The 20,596-nt window shown below is 38.9% G+C and overlaps 2 protein-coding genes across 3 annotated transcripts; both read right to left on the bottom strand.

The window, feature by feature from the left end:
- Window positions 1-971: 971 nt before the first annotated feature.
- Window positions 972-2,208, bottom strand: LOC144661762 (uncharacterized). The gene has a single exon (XM_078522592.1). It carries the CDS (start codon window positions 2,140-2,142, stop codon window positions 1,453-1,455), a length of 690 nt encoding a protein of 229 aa, XP_078378718.1. The 5' UTR covers window positions 2,143-2,208; the 3' UTR covers window positions 972-1,452.
- A 3,919-nt stretch (window positions 2,209-6,127) lies between these two features.
- On the bottom strand, window positions 6,128-9,554 carry LOC144660131 (uncharacterized). Of its 2 annotated transcripts, XM_078520689.1 has the most exons (3): window positions 9,411-9,554; window positions 6,964-7,772; window positions 6,128-6,931 (listed from the first exon to the last, which is right to left on the bottom strand). In XM_078520689.1, the coding sequence occupies exons 2-3, from the start codon at window positions 7,769-7,771 to the stop codon at window positions 6,735-6,737; spliced, it is 1,005 nt and encodes a 334-aa protein (XP_078376815.1). In that variant the 5' UTR covers window position 7,772; window positions 9,411-9,554; the 3' UTR covers window positions 6,128-6,734. The 2 variants fall into 2 exon arrangements, with proteins under 2 accessions (XP_078376815.1, XP_078376816.1); XM_078520690.1 differs by having other exon boundaries at window positions 6,128-7,772.
- Window positions 9,555-20,596: the final 11,042 nt, after the last annotated feature.

The following is a 20,596-nucleotide window of genomic DNA, read 5'->3' as shown; positions in this document are numbered from 1 at the left end:
AAGCCAGCTAAAAAATCAGCAATCAGCTAATTCCGTCAAAAGAAAAATGCAAAATGCAAGCGCACCTAACATCGTGCATAGTCTTTCAGACTATGCAAGAAAAAAGATAGGTCAAGTTCTCGCCCACAAGAATGAAGAAGCCCCCTATAGTTAGCAATCAATGTGTGGTCTCACAGGCGTCCCAAACTCACGATTCGAGAAATCGATCGAAAAAGAAGAAATAAAAAAGCGTATGAATGATTTATATTAAAAATATGAGTGATTTTGTAAGCGTGTCGAGTGGGACGTGACTACTTGAAGTGCGCGGTGTTGTCGGTTACAATTTAGGCCGCTTGGAATTTCAGCTTTCTATAAGACTTTGTATGGAGTTTAAAACAACGTGGAATACAATCGCTCGACGAAATAAAAAATTGCCTTCCTTTTCAACAAAATAAAGAAAATGTACTCACCTTTCCGTCTAAAAGACGGTCAGAAGCTGCTCAGGAAAGCTAAAAGGTCCAGTAGTGATGCATAAATCGTTCGAACTGGAGCGGAAAGCCATATAGCCATATATCAGTTTTCCAAGCTGACCAGACGAGGAGAAAATAGACTTTCCTTCTTTACGTAGGAGGGGAAAATCAAGCAGCGGATTCGAATTTTGGCGAGAAAATTAAATGGCTTCGTCGTAAAGCTCGTTCGAAATGGCTCTGTCCAGCCTTGACTTCGTCTTATGAAGGCTACGACAAAAACCTCAAAACCCCCACACAAAACTATGAAATAGCTCAAAAGGACAACAGAAATCAAGAAAGGTGAGTACATTTTCTTTATTTTATTGAAAAGAAAGGTAAAATTTTATTTCGTATACAGTATTTTAACGCTAAAATTTGACCTTTTGTGGGTGTAAAGTATACTTTTTTTTAACAAATTTTGGTATATTGGGTACACGTTTTTCAGGTATGTTGGTATACCACTTACCCCGCTCGTCCCCGGCCGACCCTGGTGAATAAAGGATACACTTACCTAGTCAATTTAAGGAGCTGACTCTCACGAGAGTATAACAAGCATGGCTCTGAGTTTCTATGAGATGCGAAAACAAGAACAAATTGATGGCAATTACAATTTTCGACACCTATCTAAACAAAACTTGAAAACCCAAGCATTCTTCTCAAATCAAGGTCAAAAAATGCCATCCTCATTGTTACTGTTCTCAGTCACTCAAGGATATAAATTTACCCTGGTAAATTTCCCAGAGGTAAAATTCTACGTGAATATTGCAATCGGCCGAGGGGCGCGGGGTGACTCACAACTGACAGCAACAAAAAAGACAGCAGCCTCAACATAAACAACGACAACAGCAACAACAAAAATTATAACAATAACGAAATTATGATTTATTTGTTATGCATAATACAAATTGTTTTCAAAGACTACTCATCAGAACTAGCTTGCATTTGATGGGGAACGAAAACGTCATTAGTAATCACAGAGCACACGAACAGAGGCATGCTGGGAAGAATCGGACATGGCGTTGCTGGCAAATCGAATATCCCTCCCTTCGTCCAGCTCGTTTGTAGCGCGGATCACCAGGCTGTGATTAGGCAAGCTCTCACTCCATCTCTTTACTGCATTGGTGACGCCGAACTCCACAAAACCTTTTGGACGATAAGGGAAGATCGTCACTGTGCCAGGCTCAGGAACCTCCTCTGCGTCGGTACCATCTAGGCCCAAGTATGCCGTGGACCAGAGATGACTTGAGTCTCTTCTACTACTGGTAGCTTGAGTTTCATCCCAGGATTTCTTCACCAAGTGAAGCTGTATATAGCGTGCGATAAATGGGGTCTGAGTGATAGTATCCGAACTAGCTTTGTGTGCGTAGACATAGTACAAGTACATATTAGCAGCTTTGATCTTTGACGATGGACAGTTGCTTGAAAGGTTTTCAAACTGCACCAGGGAGCGCTTGTTGGGATAACCCGGGTGCTTAGACACGATAAGATACTGAAGATAGTTAAAATTGGTGGATGATCTCTCTAGAGTGACATCTTGAACAACATCAAGCTTGAACACAACACCAGCACCAGTGTCGTATTGTGTCACACCGTGTGCGCTAGGAGCGATTATTGCCACCATCAACACGATCACCACTCTAATAATTTGCTCCATGTTCTTTATAAAAGAAATCGTTTTTTAAAAAAAATATTTGCTAAGTAAATTGAAAACATTGAGTTCAATGGAAAGGGCGACATGCGTCTGTTACGTACGGGAACATCCTTAAGCAACCACAACGCAGACTACGATTTATGTTTTACCAAAATAATCTGGCAACTATGTTAATTTGTTATATAAATTGTGTGATTTGTGTCTCAAACAAATAGGTAATGTTCATTTGTGCCTTTTTATACTGCTCTGCACGTATAACGGGCGAAGGCAAATAACAATAATACTGCCGCCTGGTTAGGTCAATTGGTAGAGCGCCGGACTGCTGTGCGGGAGGTCGTGGGTTCGAACCCCAGACCGGACCAACACTCAGGGTCTTAAAATAACTGAGGAGAATGTGCTGCCTTTGTAATTACATCTGCAAATGGTTAGACATCTAGTCTTCTCGGAAAAGGACGATAAACCGTAGGTCCCGTCTCCTGTATCTTCAGTCTTATAACAGGGGACGTTAAAGAACCCACACACTATTCGCAATATACAGTGATATATATTGGCAGAGGCCAATATATATCACTGACGACACTGATGATTCAGTACAACACACTTATTAAAATTCTAGCTAGATCAACAGACTCCTTTCAACGTCAGGGACCAATGGCAGAATGATTAATTATTTAGTTAATTGCTTTTTTGTTATTCAACAAGATTGACAAAAAATTACCATAATCGGGCACGAAACTAGCAAATGTGTCTCGAAAGTAAAAGGATTTCTGGATCTCCTTTCCAGAAAAATTACAAGCAGAATAGGCAGTTTTTACATGCCCTGCTGCCAAACAGGAGAGTAAGCAAGTACTGTTGTTTAATAAAACGAAAGGAAGGTTTGAATAATTCGAAATTTATGTAAAGAACTTTTAAATCCTTTTTAACAACCCGGCTCTGTAAAGAGGAAAAGGCCGTTTTCTGTCCATTTACTTAAAAGCCGAAAATATTACATACCAATCGTCTCACACAAAACCATAACAGGGTGCACGTCAAATGACTTCAATTTTTTTTTTTTCGAATGCCTTGATCAATATGCCAGTTTATTATTTTTTCTCCCTGAGTTATTAAATCTGAAGTGAACTAACGACGGCTAGGTGGTGTTTTTTACTCTTTCGTATATACCAATATTGGACCAGCAGTTAACAACTTCCCTCTCATGACTATCAGTCGATTTTTGCGTTCGTATATAAAAGAGAGTTCTATTATATTTAGCGAAAGCGTTGCTTGAATTAATTATCAAGGTCATCTAATGGTTATTTTAATAAAAAAAAACATCCAACAAAACATTTCCGCCATTAACGGATTTTCAGAAATGACAAGAAATACATTGATGTAATGTATATGAAATGATTCATATATGAACTGCGGATGTATATGAAAGTGATAAATGATCATCGCAGTGAATTTCCAATTTAAGCAATTCAATTTAAGCAATTTAAGCAATTCAAATTGGAAATTCACTGCGATGATCATTTATCACTTTCAAGAAATACATTGTTTGCGTAGCCAAAAAAAACATTTCTCAGATCAATTGATTTATTTTAAATGCATGAATTGTGATCGAAGTTAAAAGAACTAGTTGCGCTAGAGAGCGTACAGTCGCTTAAGAGGCTGTTTTCTAGGACTCGCTACTACAACTTAGGGTGCGTTTCTTTGGGAAAATCTAAATCCGGATTCTAGTATCCAAAAACGGATTTTGCGTTTCATTACCTATATCCGAAAATGTATTAATCTCGGATCAATGATCTGAAGAATCCACACTCCCAGTGGATACATCAGATCATATCTCAATCCTGATTTTTAGGATTCGTGGTCCGTGCGTTTCTTTAGTACATGGGGCCCAGCGGTCTTTTATTACGGTAAAAATACAGGTTCGCTCTTAATGTAAATACTGTATTACGGTAAGTTTTCAGGCGCTTATTTCGATCTAAATAAAACAAATTCACGATAAAAAGAAATGACAGCTTGATCCCTATGAAGTGTCATTTTAAACTGGATGCAGGTTTTCTAGAACAGCCACTGTGTGCCTGCGGAAGTTGTATCCTTTTGGAATTGTCACGAGTGAAGTTTGCATTGATCATTTCGCAAACATTCTTCGCTCTCAGATGCATTCTCGCCACATTGTGCTTGATGCTAAAGAAGAACTATTTCGAAGTGTGATTTTGTGAAAGATTTTGCATGCTGGAATGATTTTAGCTTGGATACATTCGACGGAAAATAAATTTGTGCTGGTATTTTATGTTCTGTGCGAAATGTGTTTACGGGGTTGTCATGGCAAAAAAATCCATTTTCGGATTCTTCGTTTCTCTGGGAGCAAAGTATCCGTGTGATCTGAGATCAATGATCCAATTTGGATTTTCCCAAAGAAAACCTTTAGAGAGTGACCATATGAATAATCACATTTTCGCAAGTATAACAGGACAGAAAACGGACAAGGAAACCGATTTGTGAAACATAACTGACGCTTTGCTGACCTTATACTGGTCGATCAAAATCAACTAATTAAATATGCATAAATTAGGGAAAAATGGCCCTTTTTGCAGGGGGCGCTATAACTTGGAGGAAATATAATATTTTGACCTAATCTTTGGTCACATTTGATAACTCATCATACCCAACATTTGTGCCAAGTTTGAGCGAAATCGGGTTTTTAGCTGCATCACCTTCTGCCTGGTTTTCTCGTGGACATGCTCTTAACCCTCGGACGTACAAGCAAACTCATACCCCCACCATCGTACAAGGGGGGGGGGGGGGTGGATGGAACCCCTCCCCGGAGTTTTTGTTATATTAAGGCGTAGCGAAATTATTTTGCTCTCAGAGAGCCCGTAGATTTCTACAGATGGCATATTTTAATTGGCTGTGACGTCATATGACGTCACGTGACGTCTAGAGCCGCCATCTTGGATCCGCCATCTTGGATTTTAACATTTTCTTAGAAAGTCAAAAAAAACGGAAATTGATGCAAAATCAAGTCAGAATGCTTATGGAATGTTAAAATAAACAAATCGTGCAATTCTGTTTAAAAAACTGGAAAAAAAAGAAAATGTAAAAATGACGATTAGCGACCTGCCTTTAGGTGCGGCAACGTCAAAATCATTGACAATATTGACATATCAAAATCGGCAAGTGTGAACAGCTACTAAATTAGTACTGTAGAGTAAATCTTTTTCTCAAAAGAAACCTCATGGGGGGGTGGCATCCCCCCCCTCCCCCTTGTACGTCGGAGGGTTAATATTTTAACTTAAAATGAATATATCTCCGAAAACGACTGTTACTAAACTTTCAGAAAATATATTCTTTGACGGGGTTTCCGTAAAACGCCAGACGTAATGCAGCTTCAACGCTTTTGATGGTCATTTGGGGGTACATTGATACTTTTAGAAGAAACTTTTTCTCACTGTTTAATAAACGCCTGAAGAGGCCGATATATATAACAGACGTCATTGATGGTTCAGTACAACACTTATTAAAATAACTCAAATATTAAATTATTATTAATTTTAAAATGTTAGCTAGATAAACAGACTCCTTTAAACGTCATGGAACAATTGCACAATGATTAATTATCTATGTAATTACTTTTTGAACAAGATTAATGAAAATTACCATAAACTGGCAAGAAACTAGCAAATGTGTCTCAAAAGGAATTAGATTTTTGAATCTACTTCCGAGAAAAATCACAGGCAGAAAAGGCATTTTGTATATGCCCTGCTGCCAAACAGGAGAGTAAGCGAGTGATATTGTCTGATACAAACACGATAGAACGTTTAATTTTGCAGAATTCGTAATTTATGATAAGAACTTTGAAATCCTTTTTAACCACCCGGCTCTGTAAAGAGGCAAAAACTTTTATGTCCTTTTACTAAACAAAACCAAAAAATTACATCACCCATCGTAACATGGTGTACGTCAAATTACTTCAATTTAATTATTATTTTTTTCGAATATCTTGATCAACACGCTAGTTTATTATTTTTTTCATGGGTTGTTACATCTGAAGTGAACTAACGTCAGCTAGGCAGTGTTTTTTTCCTCTTGCGTATGTACTTATATTGGACCAGAAGTTTACAATTTCCCTCTCATGAATACCAATCGATTTTGCCGTTTGTATAAAGAGAGATATATTTTATTTAACAAAAAAATTGCTTGAATTAATGATCAAAGACATCTAATGATTATTTTATAAAGAAACAGCTTGTTTTTTTTTTTTCTCTGGGTGGCCTTTTTCAGAGCCCCCTCCCCCTGCTCCACTGCTTAAGCTTAGCGCACAGAGTAGTCATGACACTCTGTCGTCAGGTCTGTAAGCCATGCATACTTTCCATTGCGTGTTCACGTCACATCCTTTACCAAGCAGATGCCTTTTTCAAAGCTAGCTGTAAAGGTCTCTAGGAAGGAAAAAACTAACGGTATATACGGCTTATCTTCCGTCTTCCATTTGAAAGCAGCTTGGACTGGTAAATTAATTGAAAACTGTGAATTAAATTTCAGAAAAGAAGAAAATTATTGAACCGGCCAAGAGTTTCATCGTTCTGACACTTATTAAAACGGTGCTGTGATTAGACAATGAAAACAAATTCACAAATTATAATGAAAGGAAAAAATAAAAATCGGCGATTAAGTGGAATATGGCCCGAACTTGATTTGATTGGTATTTGACTTGGGTTTAGTTCGTCTGCAACGCAGGGTAGACTTTCCTGACTTGACTGGTGTTCGACTTGCACCCTACATGGCTGCTGTTTGGTTTGCCGACGCACTGACTCGACTGGTTTTTGACTTGCACTTGACTCGACTGGTTTTTGACTTGCACTTGACTCGACTGGTTTTTGACTTGCACTTGACTCGATTGGTGTTCGTCTTGCGCTTGACTCGACTGTCGTGGACTCGAACTTGACTCGTTAGTCGAACTTGGTAATACACTCACAAGAATATAGGCATGCTGAGTAGAATCGTACATGGCGTTGCTGGCAAAGCGAATATCCCTCCCTTCGTCCAGCTCGTTTGTAGCACGGATCACCAGGCCGTGATTAGGCAAGCCGTCTCTCCATCTCTTTACTGCATTGGTCACGTTAAACTCCACAAACCCTTTTGGACGTTTAGGGAAGATCGTCACTGTGCCAGGCTCAGGAACCTTCTCTGCGTCGGTACCATCCAGGCCCAAGTATGCCGTGGACCAGAGATGACTTGAGTCTCTCCTGCCACTGGTAGCTTGAGTTTCATTCCAGGATTTCTTCACCAAGTGAACCTGCAAATAACGTGGTTTGAAGGGGACACTGGTGATGCTTCGAAAACTAGCTTTGTGCGCGTAGACATAGTACAAGTACATCTGGGCAGATTTGATCTTTGAAAATGAAACGTCGCTTGGCAGGTTTTCAAACTGCACCAGGGAGCGTTTGTTGGGATAATCCGGGTGCTTGGACACGATAAGATACTCAAGATAGTTAAAATTGGTGGATGACCTCTCTAGAGTGACATCTTGAACAACATCAAGCTTGAAAACAATACCAGCACCAGTGTCGTATTGTGTTACACCGTAAGCGAAAGGAATAAGTAAAGCCATCACCAGCAGTGCCACTTCGGTAATCATTGGTGCCATGCTGTTGATTAAAGACAAAAAATACAATGATAGTTAAAATATCGAGATTTACTCGAAAGGCGTCGTGACAAAATAGTTCTCCTTCATGGTCGAAAGGTCAGGATACACTAGGCGACAAGTCGCAGCGACAGGTATCTGCGACAAGTCGCTCCGTGTGTTCTACTTCAAAACAATTTGCTGCGACAAGGCGTTTGTTCGTTGCTCACACAGCGAATGTTGGAGAGTGGGAATGTGACTGCTCTCTAATTCAATATGCCAAAAAAAATACATGACGCCGTCTCATTGGTCTATTAATTATTTGTCAAAGAAGTGTACACACGCTGCGACAATGCTGCTTACGCTCGATTTGTCGCTGCGACAAAGATTGTCGCAAAAATGCACCATGTCACACGAGGCAACATGTTGCAGCAACTTGTCGCGGCGACAAGTTGCAGCGAGTTGTCGCTTAGTGTGTCTCGACCTGAAAGAAAGAATGGTATTTCATTATTAGCATTTACATCTTTAATTGTGCTTTTCTAGCAGATTGGCGGATTTTCTGAAAAACTAATATTTCGCATTTCAAGTCTAATCAAGCCATGATTTCCGTGATTTATCGCAGTAAACTAGTGTATAGATGTATACGGAATTTTCTTCGTTTTCTAAACCCGATCAGTCATTTCACCTACGACAAGCAAGTAAAACTACTGCAAATCCAATTTGCAACAGTGCTGACTGGAAATTGCTGAAACTTAAAATCAAACAATGCATGTAAAAATTGTTTCTGTATTACAAATTCATTAACACGTTTCTCGCTGTTTCCAATCCTTATATTGCAACTAGTCTGAGTTCTGCTAACCTGTGTATCAGTACTGCACCAGCTCCTTTACATAAGGTGCTACTTGCGCAAAGATTTCAAGTGAGGTTTTATTTAGTAGTTTCTGATCGAAACTAGACATACTTTCGGAACGAAGGATATAACCAAGAACTGTTGTTAAGTGGATGATTTACATTCCTCTATTCACTAGGAAGGAAGGATGTCTGTTTACGCCAAAACGGCCTAATACTGTCTTTTCTTTACCACTAGTGATCGACTAGCTAGTGTAATGTCTACAATTTTCAGTGAACAAATGATGTATAATGATTGCATTTGCTGCATAAAGAGATTGACGAAACGTTTCAAAGCCTGATCCGAATATTAAATTTGTTTTCTTGAAAATGATTACTGGAGCGGCAAAGGAGCTAATTGAGGGCGATTTGTTTCTCACTGATGAAGGGCTTAGCCCGAGACTTTTTATAGTACTTTTACTTTGATTCATCTTAGTGCCATGCTATACTTTGAACTTTTGTCCATGATTTAATTTTCGAATACTAAACACAGCTTGGTTGAAATGTGTTTACCGTGTGTGCCAAATGGCTTTTTAAAAATACCTAAAAATCACTAAGGTTTGTATACGAAGAACAAATGAGCTTTAAAAGAAACATTGTGATTAATTTATAAATTCGGCCCTCGGCTACCCTAGTTAAAATGAAACATTAATACAATAAACATTTAACAGGCTGTAAGCAAACAGACACACGCACAACACTCAGCTAAATGAATGAAGTCCAAACGTCATTGACAGATAGCACAATGATAGCACAATGATAAGTTTCTACATACTTCGTGTAAAGTGTCCTTAATCGTACCAGTCAAAGAAATTACAGCTTCAAGTTTGAAATAACTGTCAGGTGGCCTTCTGTTAATCGAGCAAATGTTGCCTAAAAGTCGCTTATTCACAGTCGTCCAAAGCGACAGGATGCGGAAAAAGGCGCCGTTATCGCATGCTAATAAGTCATTAACTGCAGGTCCAATATATCGATTGACGTCATTCGATTGTTTATAATATAATTGTGGTTATGAAATACGTACTTTGAAATATGTTTTTGCATAAGACGATGTAAACACAATAACAACGCATCATTTCATTTAACGGGGCTTTATATTAAAAAAAGAAAATGGCTTTTTCCTGTTTACACAGGTGGTTGCAAGAGTCTAATGTCAACCCAATTCAATCCCAAACTTTTTCACGCATGTAGCGTCGAGCCATACTTCCAACTATATATCTTTAAAAAATTAACGTGACATTTTTTCTTAAGAACAGTCCTTCAGTTTTTTGCAAGAGTATTTTTTCGGTGTAGTCAGTAGTGAGTAGTTCTCGAAAAAATGGAAGTGAGGTAAGTATATATGGGTTATTAACCAAGCGTGAGGTCAAGCTCCCAGGATATTGGCCAAGTTTTTTTTTGCGTGTCTCGGTCCATTAACACAGCTTGGTCCATAAAGGATTTATTATATTTTTTTTCAAGCACTGAAAAGGACGCCAGTTGCATGCACAATCAATGGCGCACGCTAAAATCATTTCAGTGGTTTAAAAGTTTAATGAGTGACTGTCAAATTCTTGAATGAATCAACGTACGTTAAGTTTGAAGCCTTAAAACAAGAATAACCATTCCTGTGGAAACCTGCCCTGACACGTGTTTAGGGAGTTCAGTCTCTCCCTTTCGCGCCAAACAAAACTTCAAGTCTTCAAGTCGCTTTGTGTTAATTTTTGCATTATCGCTTTTTGCGGCAAATAAAATCCACAAAACTTATTAACATTTGTTGTTTAATTTGTTTGCTCTCATTAGCTTCAATACCTAATTCTAGCGATCTTTCTTCTCGAATATACTTTGATTGCACTACAAATCATACAATTCACGTGGAGCATCTTGGATATTCCTGTAGGGTTACGCAGCACTAGCGGTGTTCTAGCCTAACGCAATTCAACTTCCGCCTGCCTTTTTCATGCACAGTATTGCACTACATACCATCTTTAATTAAGGCAGCTGTGTGTAAATTTGTTGTCCTCTCAAAAACGAAGTTGTTTCGTATTTGAATCTTAATGATGACTGTCACCGATGTGACCTTCCTAGCAGATCACTGGTAAACAAAGGATTGTAACTAAGTTTTCAATTCAAGCTAATTCAGGTAGGTCCAGTATGTTTGTATTTTCGTAGTATACTGCCATTTGCGGAATTATCCCGGTTGTGCTTCGCGAGGTTAACATTTCGTTGCTTTCGAAAAAAAAAAGAAGAAACAGCTGCTTAAGAGTTCATGACTGGGGATTTTTTTTATTATTTTGATGGCTTTGGAAAGAAATTGACTTGCTCTATCGCTGCCGCTTGTAATGCAGTGGTCAAAATAGACGGAACACTAAAACGTAACTCCCTCAATATTTAACGAAATGTCGTATTCATGTCCTCGAACGTCCAAAATTGGATAAAAGAGACCCAAAAAGGGGGGGGGTTCTCCCTAAAGCGTATAGTGGACTTTACAGTGAAGGCGTCATCGGAAGGGGTTGTTTAAATCAAAAATCGTGTGGAACTGGGATTTCTAAGCAACGGAGGAAAGCATAATTTTGCCAAGTTGTTCAGCATACGTGACATCAAAAAGACATTTTATGGGGCTTACGGCGTAATAAATCTAAAAGTTTTGTACTTACAAAGCAGAGAGTCGAAATATCTACAAGGGCAGCTGAAAAAGGCTATCAACAGCACCACGATACAGGGTATTTCTTTCTTTCGTTTTCGGCATCCATAACATGTACAGGCTTTACACACGCAATATTAATGTTATGATCTCTTCAGCCTTAAAGAAAGGAATATTAATAATTCGACTTCCTGTGCGAAGGGAAAAAGAGAAAACGTTGAAAGACCTCTACATCGTAGAAATAAAAGAATTGATTAAGTCTGGTTTACTCTTAAATGATATGTTCAGGAGCCTGCAATGATAATCAGTGTCAGTAAGAGTTATCAACATGAATTTCGTACCCACGCATAATATCAACGCATGACCATCAAAAAACGTCGTGATCACCAAAAGCAACTTAAGGAATAAGATTGATTTATACATAAATCCCCACAACTTACATATTAAAGAAAACACCAAGCAGATAGGAATATCTGAATGCTGACTATAGGGTTTTTAAAGGTTGGAAAAACAAAAACGAACTGAAAATAAAACATATCACGTTGGCACATTTCTTACACGCACACAATACGCATATTCTCGCCGATGACGAGACATAATAGTGGACGCGGAATTATACTAATCCAGGTCATTAACTTTCTGTCTCTGGATATTGCAACTTGCTCTTGCTCTTGTCTTTCTTTCAATTCGAAAAACAGAAATATTTCATCTCACTGACTTTCGCTACGATGAGTGTAATTTCTCTGTGTAAATATATCCATAGATTGGCTAATCAGACATTCAAACTTCTCAAAGGAGTGGAGTCTGTTTAGGTAAGTATTGGTCGAACTTAGCATGTCTTTACCCGTCAGCAAGATTGTTTAAGACTAGCTTGATGATTATAATTTTACTTTAATTTGGTTCTTGTAAAGATTTACCTCGTGACTCGGCAAAATCGGCAGAGTTAACAGATCGAAGATAAGGGTTTGGGTTAGGGAATCGTTTAGTGGATCTGTTAGTGGACCTTTTTGGTAATAAACTCTTTAAAATATGCGTAATATATATATGCGGTTTATTCTGTGCTCACTCTTGTATTGGTCATGCTCTACATGTGGCTGGCTCTGTCAAGTTTCCATTTTGCCATTAGTATGTTCTAGTGCCAAGTTATGCCGGGTGGAATCAGCCGCAAATGTTTCGTACGCGCGTCATTTTCGGTGAAACTCCGGTAACTATATTATCTCAGAAAGGTAAGGAAATGTATAATCCAAACATATCAACATTTTAAAAAATTATGGCTTCGGTCAGCGCTTGCAAGCCTTCAAGCTCGAAACCGTCAATGTTCGCTTCGTTGAATTAATAGGGTATGTATATCTGTCGGATTCTTTCGAGATTTGTATATTAGATATCTTAGGATATTGGTGCACAAAACTGTGTCGGGCTTTTAAAATATTCAGAATATTTCTACCATCACAACTCTTTGCGTGGCGCGAAACGAATAATTTTCTATTAGACAACTTCAAAGCCTATTTCTTCAGAAACCACTAAAAGTTCCTTAATGCCCAACAAACTTGCCACGTGCTGGTTGATATGATGCAGTTTGTTTTCTTGTAAGAGATGATGCGAAGGCAAGTAACTCAGCGAAGTGAAATGCGACGGTTTCAAATTTGAAGGCACGCACACGCTTATAAAAGTCATGTTTTTTTTTGCGCGCGTACGAAAGAGAAGAAGTTAGAAGTTGTAGCCTGGGTGAATGTAACGATTTTCTTATGCAACAACATGTGTTTCTGTCTAGCTGAAAAGTACATATTATGTGCTGAAAACTGCCAAGGACATGGGAGACAAGAATAAAGAACGAAGTTGTTATGGAAACGATGCCGACGCCCACGTCGACAGTCTGGCAGAGTCCTTTGTCGTTGACAGTGTTGGTAACACTGTCCACTTGTCCGACGATTTAAAAACAACCATAGATTACCATGAACGTGATCTAAAATGTCCCAAAGAAGTAGGAGACAGAGCCAGCGAAGGAATGGCTTATGGTAATCTTAGAAAAGCTTTTCACAACCTTGAAGATTTTAAAGCAGCCATCGCCCAAAATGAAAACCAACTACAAATTGCCAAAAAAGTAGGAGACAGGGCCAGAGAAGGAATGGCTTGTTGCAATCTTGGAAAAGCTTATCACAACCTTGGAGATTTTAAAACAGCTATCGCCCATCATGAACGCCATCTGGAAATTGCCAAAGAAGTAGGAGACAGAACCGGAGAAGGAGTGGCCTATGGCAATCTTGGAAAAGCGTATCACAACCTTGGAGATTTTAAAGCAGCCATTTCCTACCACGAATGTCATCTAAAAATTGCCAAGGAAGTCTTAGACAAGTCCGAAGAAGGGAGGGCTTATGTTAATCTTGGTAACGCTTATGACAATCTGGGGCATTTTAAAACAGCCATTGACTACAATGAACGTGGTCTAAACATTGCCAAAGAAGTAGAGGACAGGGCTGGAGAAGGAAGGGCGTATGGTAATCTTGGCAAAGCTTGTCGCAATCTAGGGGATTTCAAAACAGCCATCAGCTATCATGAACGTCACCTCAAGATTACCAAAGAAGTGAGAGATTTAGCCGAAGAAGGAAAGGCGAATTGTAATCTAGGTAACGCTTATTACAGTCTGGGTCTTTTTCAAACAGCCATGGAATATCATGAACGAGATCTGGAAATTGCTAACAAAGTTGGGGACAAAGCTGGACAAAGTAGGGCGTATTGTAACATTGGAAATGTCTTCCAGAATCTGGGGGATTTCAAAACAGCCTTAAGCTACCATCAGCGTAATTTACAAATTGCCAAAGAAATCGGAGACAAGGCTGGAGAAGGAATTTCATACGGTAATATCGGTTATGCTTATCACAGTCTTGGGGATTTCAAGACAGCCATCGCTTACCATGAAAAACATCTAAAAAGCGCCAAAAAAGTAGAAAACAGGGCCTTCGAAGCAGGAGCTTATGCTAATCTTGGCAACAGTTATCACAACCTGGGGGATTTCAAAACAGCCATCCATTACCATCAACTAAGTCTTCAAATTGTCAAAGAAGTGGAGGACAGAGCCGGAGAAGGGATGGCTTATGGTAATATTGGCAATGTCTATGAGGATTTGGGTTGTTTCAAAATGGCTATGGACTACCATGAACGCTGTCTCAAAATTGCTAGAGAAGTGGGAGACAAGAGCGGAGAAGGAAAGGCGAATTGTAATCTTGGTATTGTTTATGGTAGCCTCGGAGATTTTAATACAGCCATCGACTACCTTGAAGAAGGTCTAAAAATTGCCAAAGAAGTGAGGGACAGGGCCGGAGAAGGAAAAGTGTATGGTAGCCTTGGAAACAATTATCAGAAGTTAGGCGATTTTAAAACAGCGATCAGCTACCACGAGCGTCGTCTAAAAATAGCTAAGCAACTAGGAGACAGGGCCGGAGAAGGAAAAGCATATGGTAGTCTTGGCAACACTTATCGCAATATAGGAGATTTCAAAACAGCAATCGACTGCCACGAACATCATCTTAAAATTGCTAAAGAATTAGGAGACCAAGCCGGAGAAGGAATGGCTTCTGGTAATCTTGGCGTCGTTTATGGTTTTTTTAGAGGAATTCAAAACAGCCATCGACTACTAACAACAAGGTATAAAAATTGCCAAAGATGTTGGAAACAGAGTCGGCGAGGCTACATCTCTTTATTGGCTAGGTCTTTGCCTGGAATCGCAAGGGTCTCCACTGGATGCCCTTGATTGTTTTAATTCCTCATTGCAAATTTTGAATGATGTTCGAAATAACCTTCACTTTAAAGATAAATGGAAAATTAGCTTCCGAAGTATATACAATACTGTATACACCAGTTTATCGCGTCTGTTGCTTAAACAAGGAAAATTTGTCGAGGCCCTGTTTGCTGCTGAGCATGGACGTGCACAGGCTTTGAATGATCTTATGGATTCAAATTATGCGTCTGAGACTCTTTCTATCAGGTCACTTATACCGAACGAAACAAATTTACGCTCATTTAGTTGCCTCTCAGATAATACTGTGTTTATAGCATTTGATGAAAATGTAATCATTTTTTGGATCATCGAAAACGGGACACTGAAATTCTGTAAAGATGATGATAACAGTAATATGGATACCTTCGTGCAGATTTTAATTCAGAATGCTTGTAAGGAGATTGGCGCAACAAGGCCTGTGAGATGCGAGGATCGTTCATTGGAAAAGCAGGAAGATGAAAATGTGGCATGTGAGAGTTCTGATTTGGCAGACTGCCATTCCTACAACTCGGGGAACATTCTTTAAAAGAATTGTATTCCGCCATTATAGCTCCCATCGCCGATCTCCTTTGTGCGGACAAGGAGCTTGTATTTGTTCCTCATGGCCCATTGTACTTGGCTCCTTTTGCTGCATTGGTAGACTCCAACTCACATTACCTGTGCCAGTCTTATAAAATCCGTGTGATTCCATCTCTGACTAGCTTGAAGTTGATCACCGATTGTTCACCAGATTACCACAGTCAGTCTGGAGCGCTTCTCGTAGGTGATCCGTGTTTAGAAGAAGTTGTTTACCATGGAAAAAAACTAAATCAGCTGCCCTGTGCAAAAAAGGAAGTAGAGATGATTGGAAGAATACTCGACACTGTTCCACTCACTGGAAAATATGCCACAAAAGATGAAGTTCTAAGGAGACTCTCCTCGGTTGCTTTAGTACATATTGCAGCACATGGTCGCATGGAAACTGGAGAGATTGCCTTGGCGCCAAACACTACACGGCAATCCAAGACTCCTGTTGAAGACGATTACATTTTAACAATGCGAGATGTGTTAAGGGTCCAAATGCGAGCGAAACTGGTTGTGCTAAGTTGTTGTCACAGTGGTCGTGGAGATATTATGAAGGCCGAGGGGGTAGTCGGCATTGGACGAGCGTTTTTGGGTGCCGGTGCTCGTTCTGTTCTGGTGTCCCTGTGGGCGATTGACGACGAGGCCACTCAGCAGTTCATGGAAAGTTTCTACCCACAACTAGCCAGAGGCGGAAGTGCAAGTGAAGCTCTGAACCAATCAATGAAGTATATGAGAGATTCTGACGAGTTTAGCCAAGTGAGGTACTGGGCTCCATTTGTACTTATCGGTGATGACGTTACACTTGAATTAGATGACGGCGATTAGAAGCACTTCAATTGTAAGTAGTTCTGAAATTGCACAATGTGATATTTCACTTAAGATTCATTTTAATTGTCTAACAGAGACAACATTATTTTAGACAAATCTTACTTCTTCTGTATGTTCGCGGCCGCCATGTTAGGATTGCTACTCACAGTAACGAAGGAAAGTCAGAGCTAACATTTGGACAAATAAGTCCTTTCTGTGTACCCTTTTGTTTTCGTACGTTCATATGTTTCTCATTATCAGTATTTAAACAAACGTAATTTGTTTACCTGATACACGAGATTGATTATCTAATGTATTTTGGAGAATGTGACAATGTCCCATGCAACCATTCACGAGAATATCCTGCTCAATGTATATTGTTATTCTGTTTCTTCAAGTCATGATCATTTCATCCCCAACCTATTTGCGTGGATCGTCTTGCTATAAAAACCTCCAATTGAAACGAAGGACCCTTTGATCATAATACTGTTACAGACCGTTTAAATACTCGATAGCCGTTTTCTATAGAATACTGAATCATTGCAACGTTACAATTCTTGCATACTAGATAACTTCAAACTCTATTTAGTTTATAAGCACTTTGCTGACCACACATCTTTTCTGCACTGATAAAATCACTTCAACTTTGCGTGCTTAATTTCCATCCTTTCTTTACTGTCTTAATAAACATTTGAAAATGAAAAAATCTTCGAAGTTTCCCCAAAAATTCTGACTTACGTTTTTCTTTATTTTTGACTTTGAGGTGCCGAACTCAGAAGCTGCATCTAAGGAAAAGCAGTCCCCCAGCGATGGATTTTGATCTAAATAACTAACGGATGTCCATCTCATGAAAAGGTCTCCTGATTACTGGTTACAATCTGTAGAATACACAAAACACAAAATTATTTGATTATTATACTCAATATAGGGCAACTTTGTAATAATAAAGATTATCCTTGATAATACAAAGGTTATGCATTATTTGTTTTTGAACACAGCAATGTTTTCAGTGGATCAGGCTAGCTAAAATTATACTTAAAGACGGGCCAAGACTATTTAATGTTTAATATTAAAAACGGGATGACAAGGAAATATTCGTATGTATTTCACGAGTGTCGCAAAAATGGTCGAGTCTTGAAGAACTATAAATAAGGGTCCGAATAAAATGTTGTAAGAGAAGTAGTAACTTAAATATAATAACTTTAAACGTGGGTGAAATTCAAAATATCCAACTCTTTGGCCATGTATATTTACCTGAAAAAAATCATGTAGGATGATGATCATCTTCTCTTCGTGTAAATTGGGCCTTTGAACTTGTTTTAAATCGACACTCGAGCTAACTTAATATATCTCCAACCTTTGTTCTGGCAGATAAATCCTTGTGGATTGTTTCTGTCGTAATAGAAACAATTTATAGTTTGTTTTCGGCTCGGCCATAAGTCCCGCTTGAAATGTAGCATTTTGGTTGTCGCACCGAAGATCAAATAGCTGTGGCTTTTCAATCCTTATCTTCTTCTTCTCCTTCTCAACTAGCAGCCGTATTAAAGATGGATCAAATCCAAATTGCCTATTCAAATATTCTTGAGATTCAAAATTGTTCACAGAATGTGGTCAATAACTGCAATTCAATAATCAGCTTGACGCCCTTAACCCCTCCAAGAATGGCAAATGATGTTAATTTTTGCAGGCTATAACAAAAGCTTCGAAATATTTGCATGGTTCTTACGCAATAATTCCGCAAAAAAATGTTTATTTTGAATTGTTTATTTTTTTGCGTTATTATTGGTTCAAGAACAACACAATAAGGTAGACATGATTAATTTATAATAGAGTGTTTATCTGGTTAACTATTAATCAAGTAACATCGAAAAACACAAGTTTTAATTAGCTGCAGAATTATGTTCGGGATCATGACATTATGACAATTTGAATTCACTAAAACGCATTGAAAGAGCTCCAAGCGAAAATGATGAGCCACCAAATTAAATGGCGATATATCACCACCAAAGTTTCCTAAAAACGACCAGTTGTTAACCGTATCAGCCAAACGCTGCAAACTTTTCAAGTTTATCCAAAATTTATCTGGGAATAAAATGGATAAGTTGTTGTGTCGGGAATCTGACGTTACCATGGCAACGGATTTTTGACAAACATGTTTACCCAGATTTGGAATTTTTGTGTTCCTATTAATGGAAAATAACTTAACTGCAATTTTTTTACCCTTTTGTAGGCTTTGCGCAGTTTTATTGATTTGGGGTACTTTTATGGCGGATACAAGAGGCGGCTCCAAGATGGCGGCCGTTTTGACATCATGATGTAATCTTTAAAAGATAGATTTTCGGAAATACTATATTCTATATATAGTTTCACTATAATTACTTAAATAATCTGGAATTTTCGAAGGGTAGGGGCGCGGAATTAGTAAAAGACAATACATGATTATCAGAAGCATGCTTCGAGAAGGACTACATGTACAGTCATCAAAGGAATTGTCCACCGCTTATGGCCCTGCAGGAATTATATCCAAAGAGTCTGTAACCTCTCGAACTTCTGAGGAAGCCTCTCATATTATTCAACGCCAACATTCAAAAATTCAAATTTGATGTTATTAAAACAAATACTAGCCCGAGAAGCGAATCTTCGAGGGCTAATATGCTACTGTAAGAACATCAAATTTCCATGGGGCAACTATCAGGCCGATAGATCCGAGACAAAAACGCTCTTTCGTTTTCATTGTTCACCACTAACTTTTCAAACATCCTTACAGATTGTATTTTACGTCCAAGATAAAAGACTTAATTGGAAACCGAAATGTTACAAACGAAGGGGTTTCTGTCTATAGGCTATGTGGTCTACAAAAAAAATTCACGGACGAGTACTATCCATCCGGGTGTTTTTCTTGGACGGTATCTATATAAGCTGTTGTAGTTCACCACTAAATTTTCTCCGATTCTGGTTGATTTATATTGATCACGTGACGCGATAGTGCTAATCCTCGGAGGGCACTGTTTACACCTAATCGTGCCTTTTTGGTACGCTTCGGTGGCATATTAGGCGAGTTTGGTCGAGCCCTGGTTCGTATTTTGGCTCGACTGCGTCTCGCCAAAATACCCATGGCGAGGCCAAACGAGCCTGATAGGCAGCCGAAGCGTACCAAAAAGGTACGATTAGGTATTTACCGTAACCAAATTCAGCCAAAAATCCGGTTAAATTTGTCGCTCTGTTGAAGCCATGCATGCAAGTTACGTACTGCAAATTGTGTTGACTTGGTCTTCAATCCTTTTACCAAGTTCCTCTTCTGCCTTTTTTTTCTACTTGTTTGTTTAGAGTTTCATTCTCTAAATTTTCAAAATCAAAACTAAGCGAAACATTTGGAAATTCCGACTCCATTTTTCAGTCTGAATGTCTCAGTACTCGTCGGCAAATATCGCGCAGTTGGCGAGCGCGCTTTAAGTTTAGTTTTGGCGGGAAAGCTTTCTCTTTTTACGACCGCTAAACACCGCTAAATTTAAATTACGAAGTTCTGTTTCATTCATAGAGCCTCTTTTTAGTTCATCGTACAGTAACATTACTTTATTTCAAAGTGGCCGTGATATGGTGGCATATCAGGTCAGTGACTTGATATCGTAGGATATCAGGACAGTAGATCGCGCTTCTGATAAAATCCGATTATATTTATCGCTCTGTTGAAGCCATGCTTCCAAGGTACGTAATGCAAATTGTGTTGACTTGGTCTTGGACACTTTTACCAAGTTTTTCTCCTGCCTTTTTTCCAGAATCAAAATTTAGCGAAATACGTGGAAATTCCGACTCCATTTTTTTTCAGTCTGAATGTCTCAGTACTCATCGGCAAACATCGCGCTATTTGGTGGACGCGCTCAAGTTTAGTTTTACGACCGCTAAAAAACACTAAAATTTAAACTACGGGGTCTGTTCTATTGGTAAAACCTCTTTTCAATTCATCGTACAAATACACTACTTTACTTCAAAGTGACCGTGATACCGTGGCATATTAGGTCAGGGACTTGATATCGTAGGATATCAGGACAGTAGATCGCGCTTCTGATTGACTACTTGCGAATTTAGGTACGGTAACAACCCATAGTGCCCATTAGCGTCATCTCCCATTTATAGGTTCAGGACTTGTTATATTTTTTCCCCATTTGTCGTTGGCCCTGCCTGCTGTGACCAGATA

This window comes from Oculina patagonica, chromosome 7, assembly GCF_052425735.1.
Source record: "Oculina patagonica isolate OP01 chromosome 7, crgOcupat, whole genome shotgun sequence".
Taxonomy (NCBI): Eukaryota; Metazoa; Cnidaria; class Anthozoa; order Scleractinia; family Oculinidae; genus Oculina; species Oculina patagonica.
This window is presented reverse-complemented; position numbering and strand designations above follow the sequence as displayed.

Coding starts and splice junctions, on each gene's coding strand:
- LOC144660131 (XM_078520689.1), bottom strand. CDS start 7,771: ATGGCACCAATGATTACCGAAGTGGCACTGCTGGTGATGGCTTTACTT. Junction 6,932..6,963: donor GCAAGTCAAAAACCAGTCGA/GTCAAGTGCAAG, acceptor CAGTCGAGTCAG/TGCGTCGGCAAACCAAACAG.
- LOC144661762 (XM_078522592.1), bottom strand. CDS start 2,142: ATGGAGCAAATTATTAGAGTGGTGATCGTGTTGATGGTGGCAATAATC.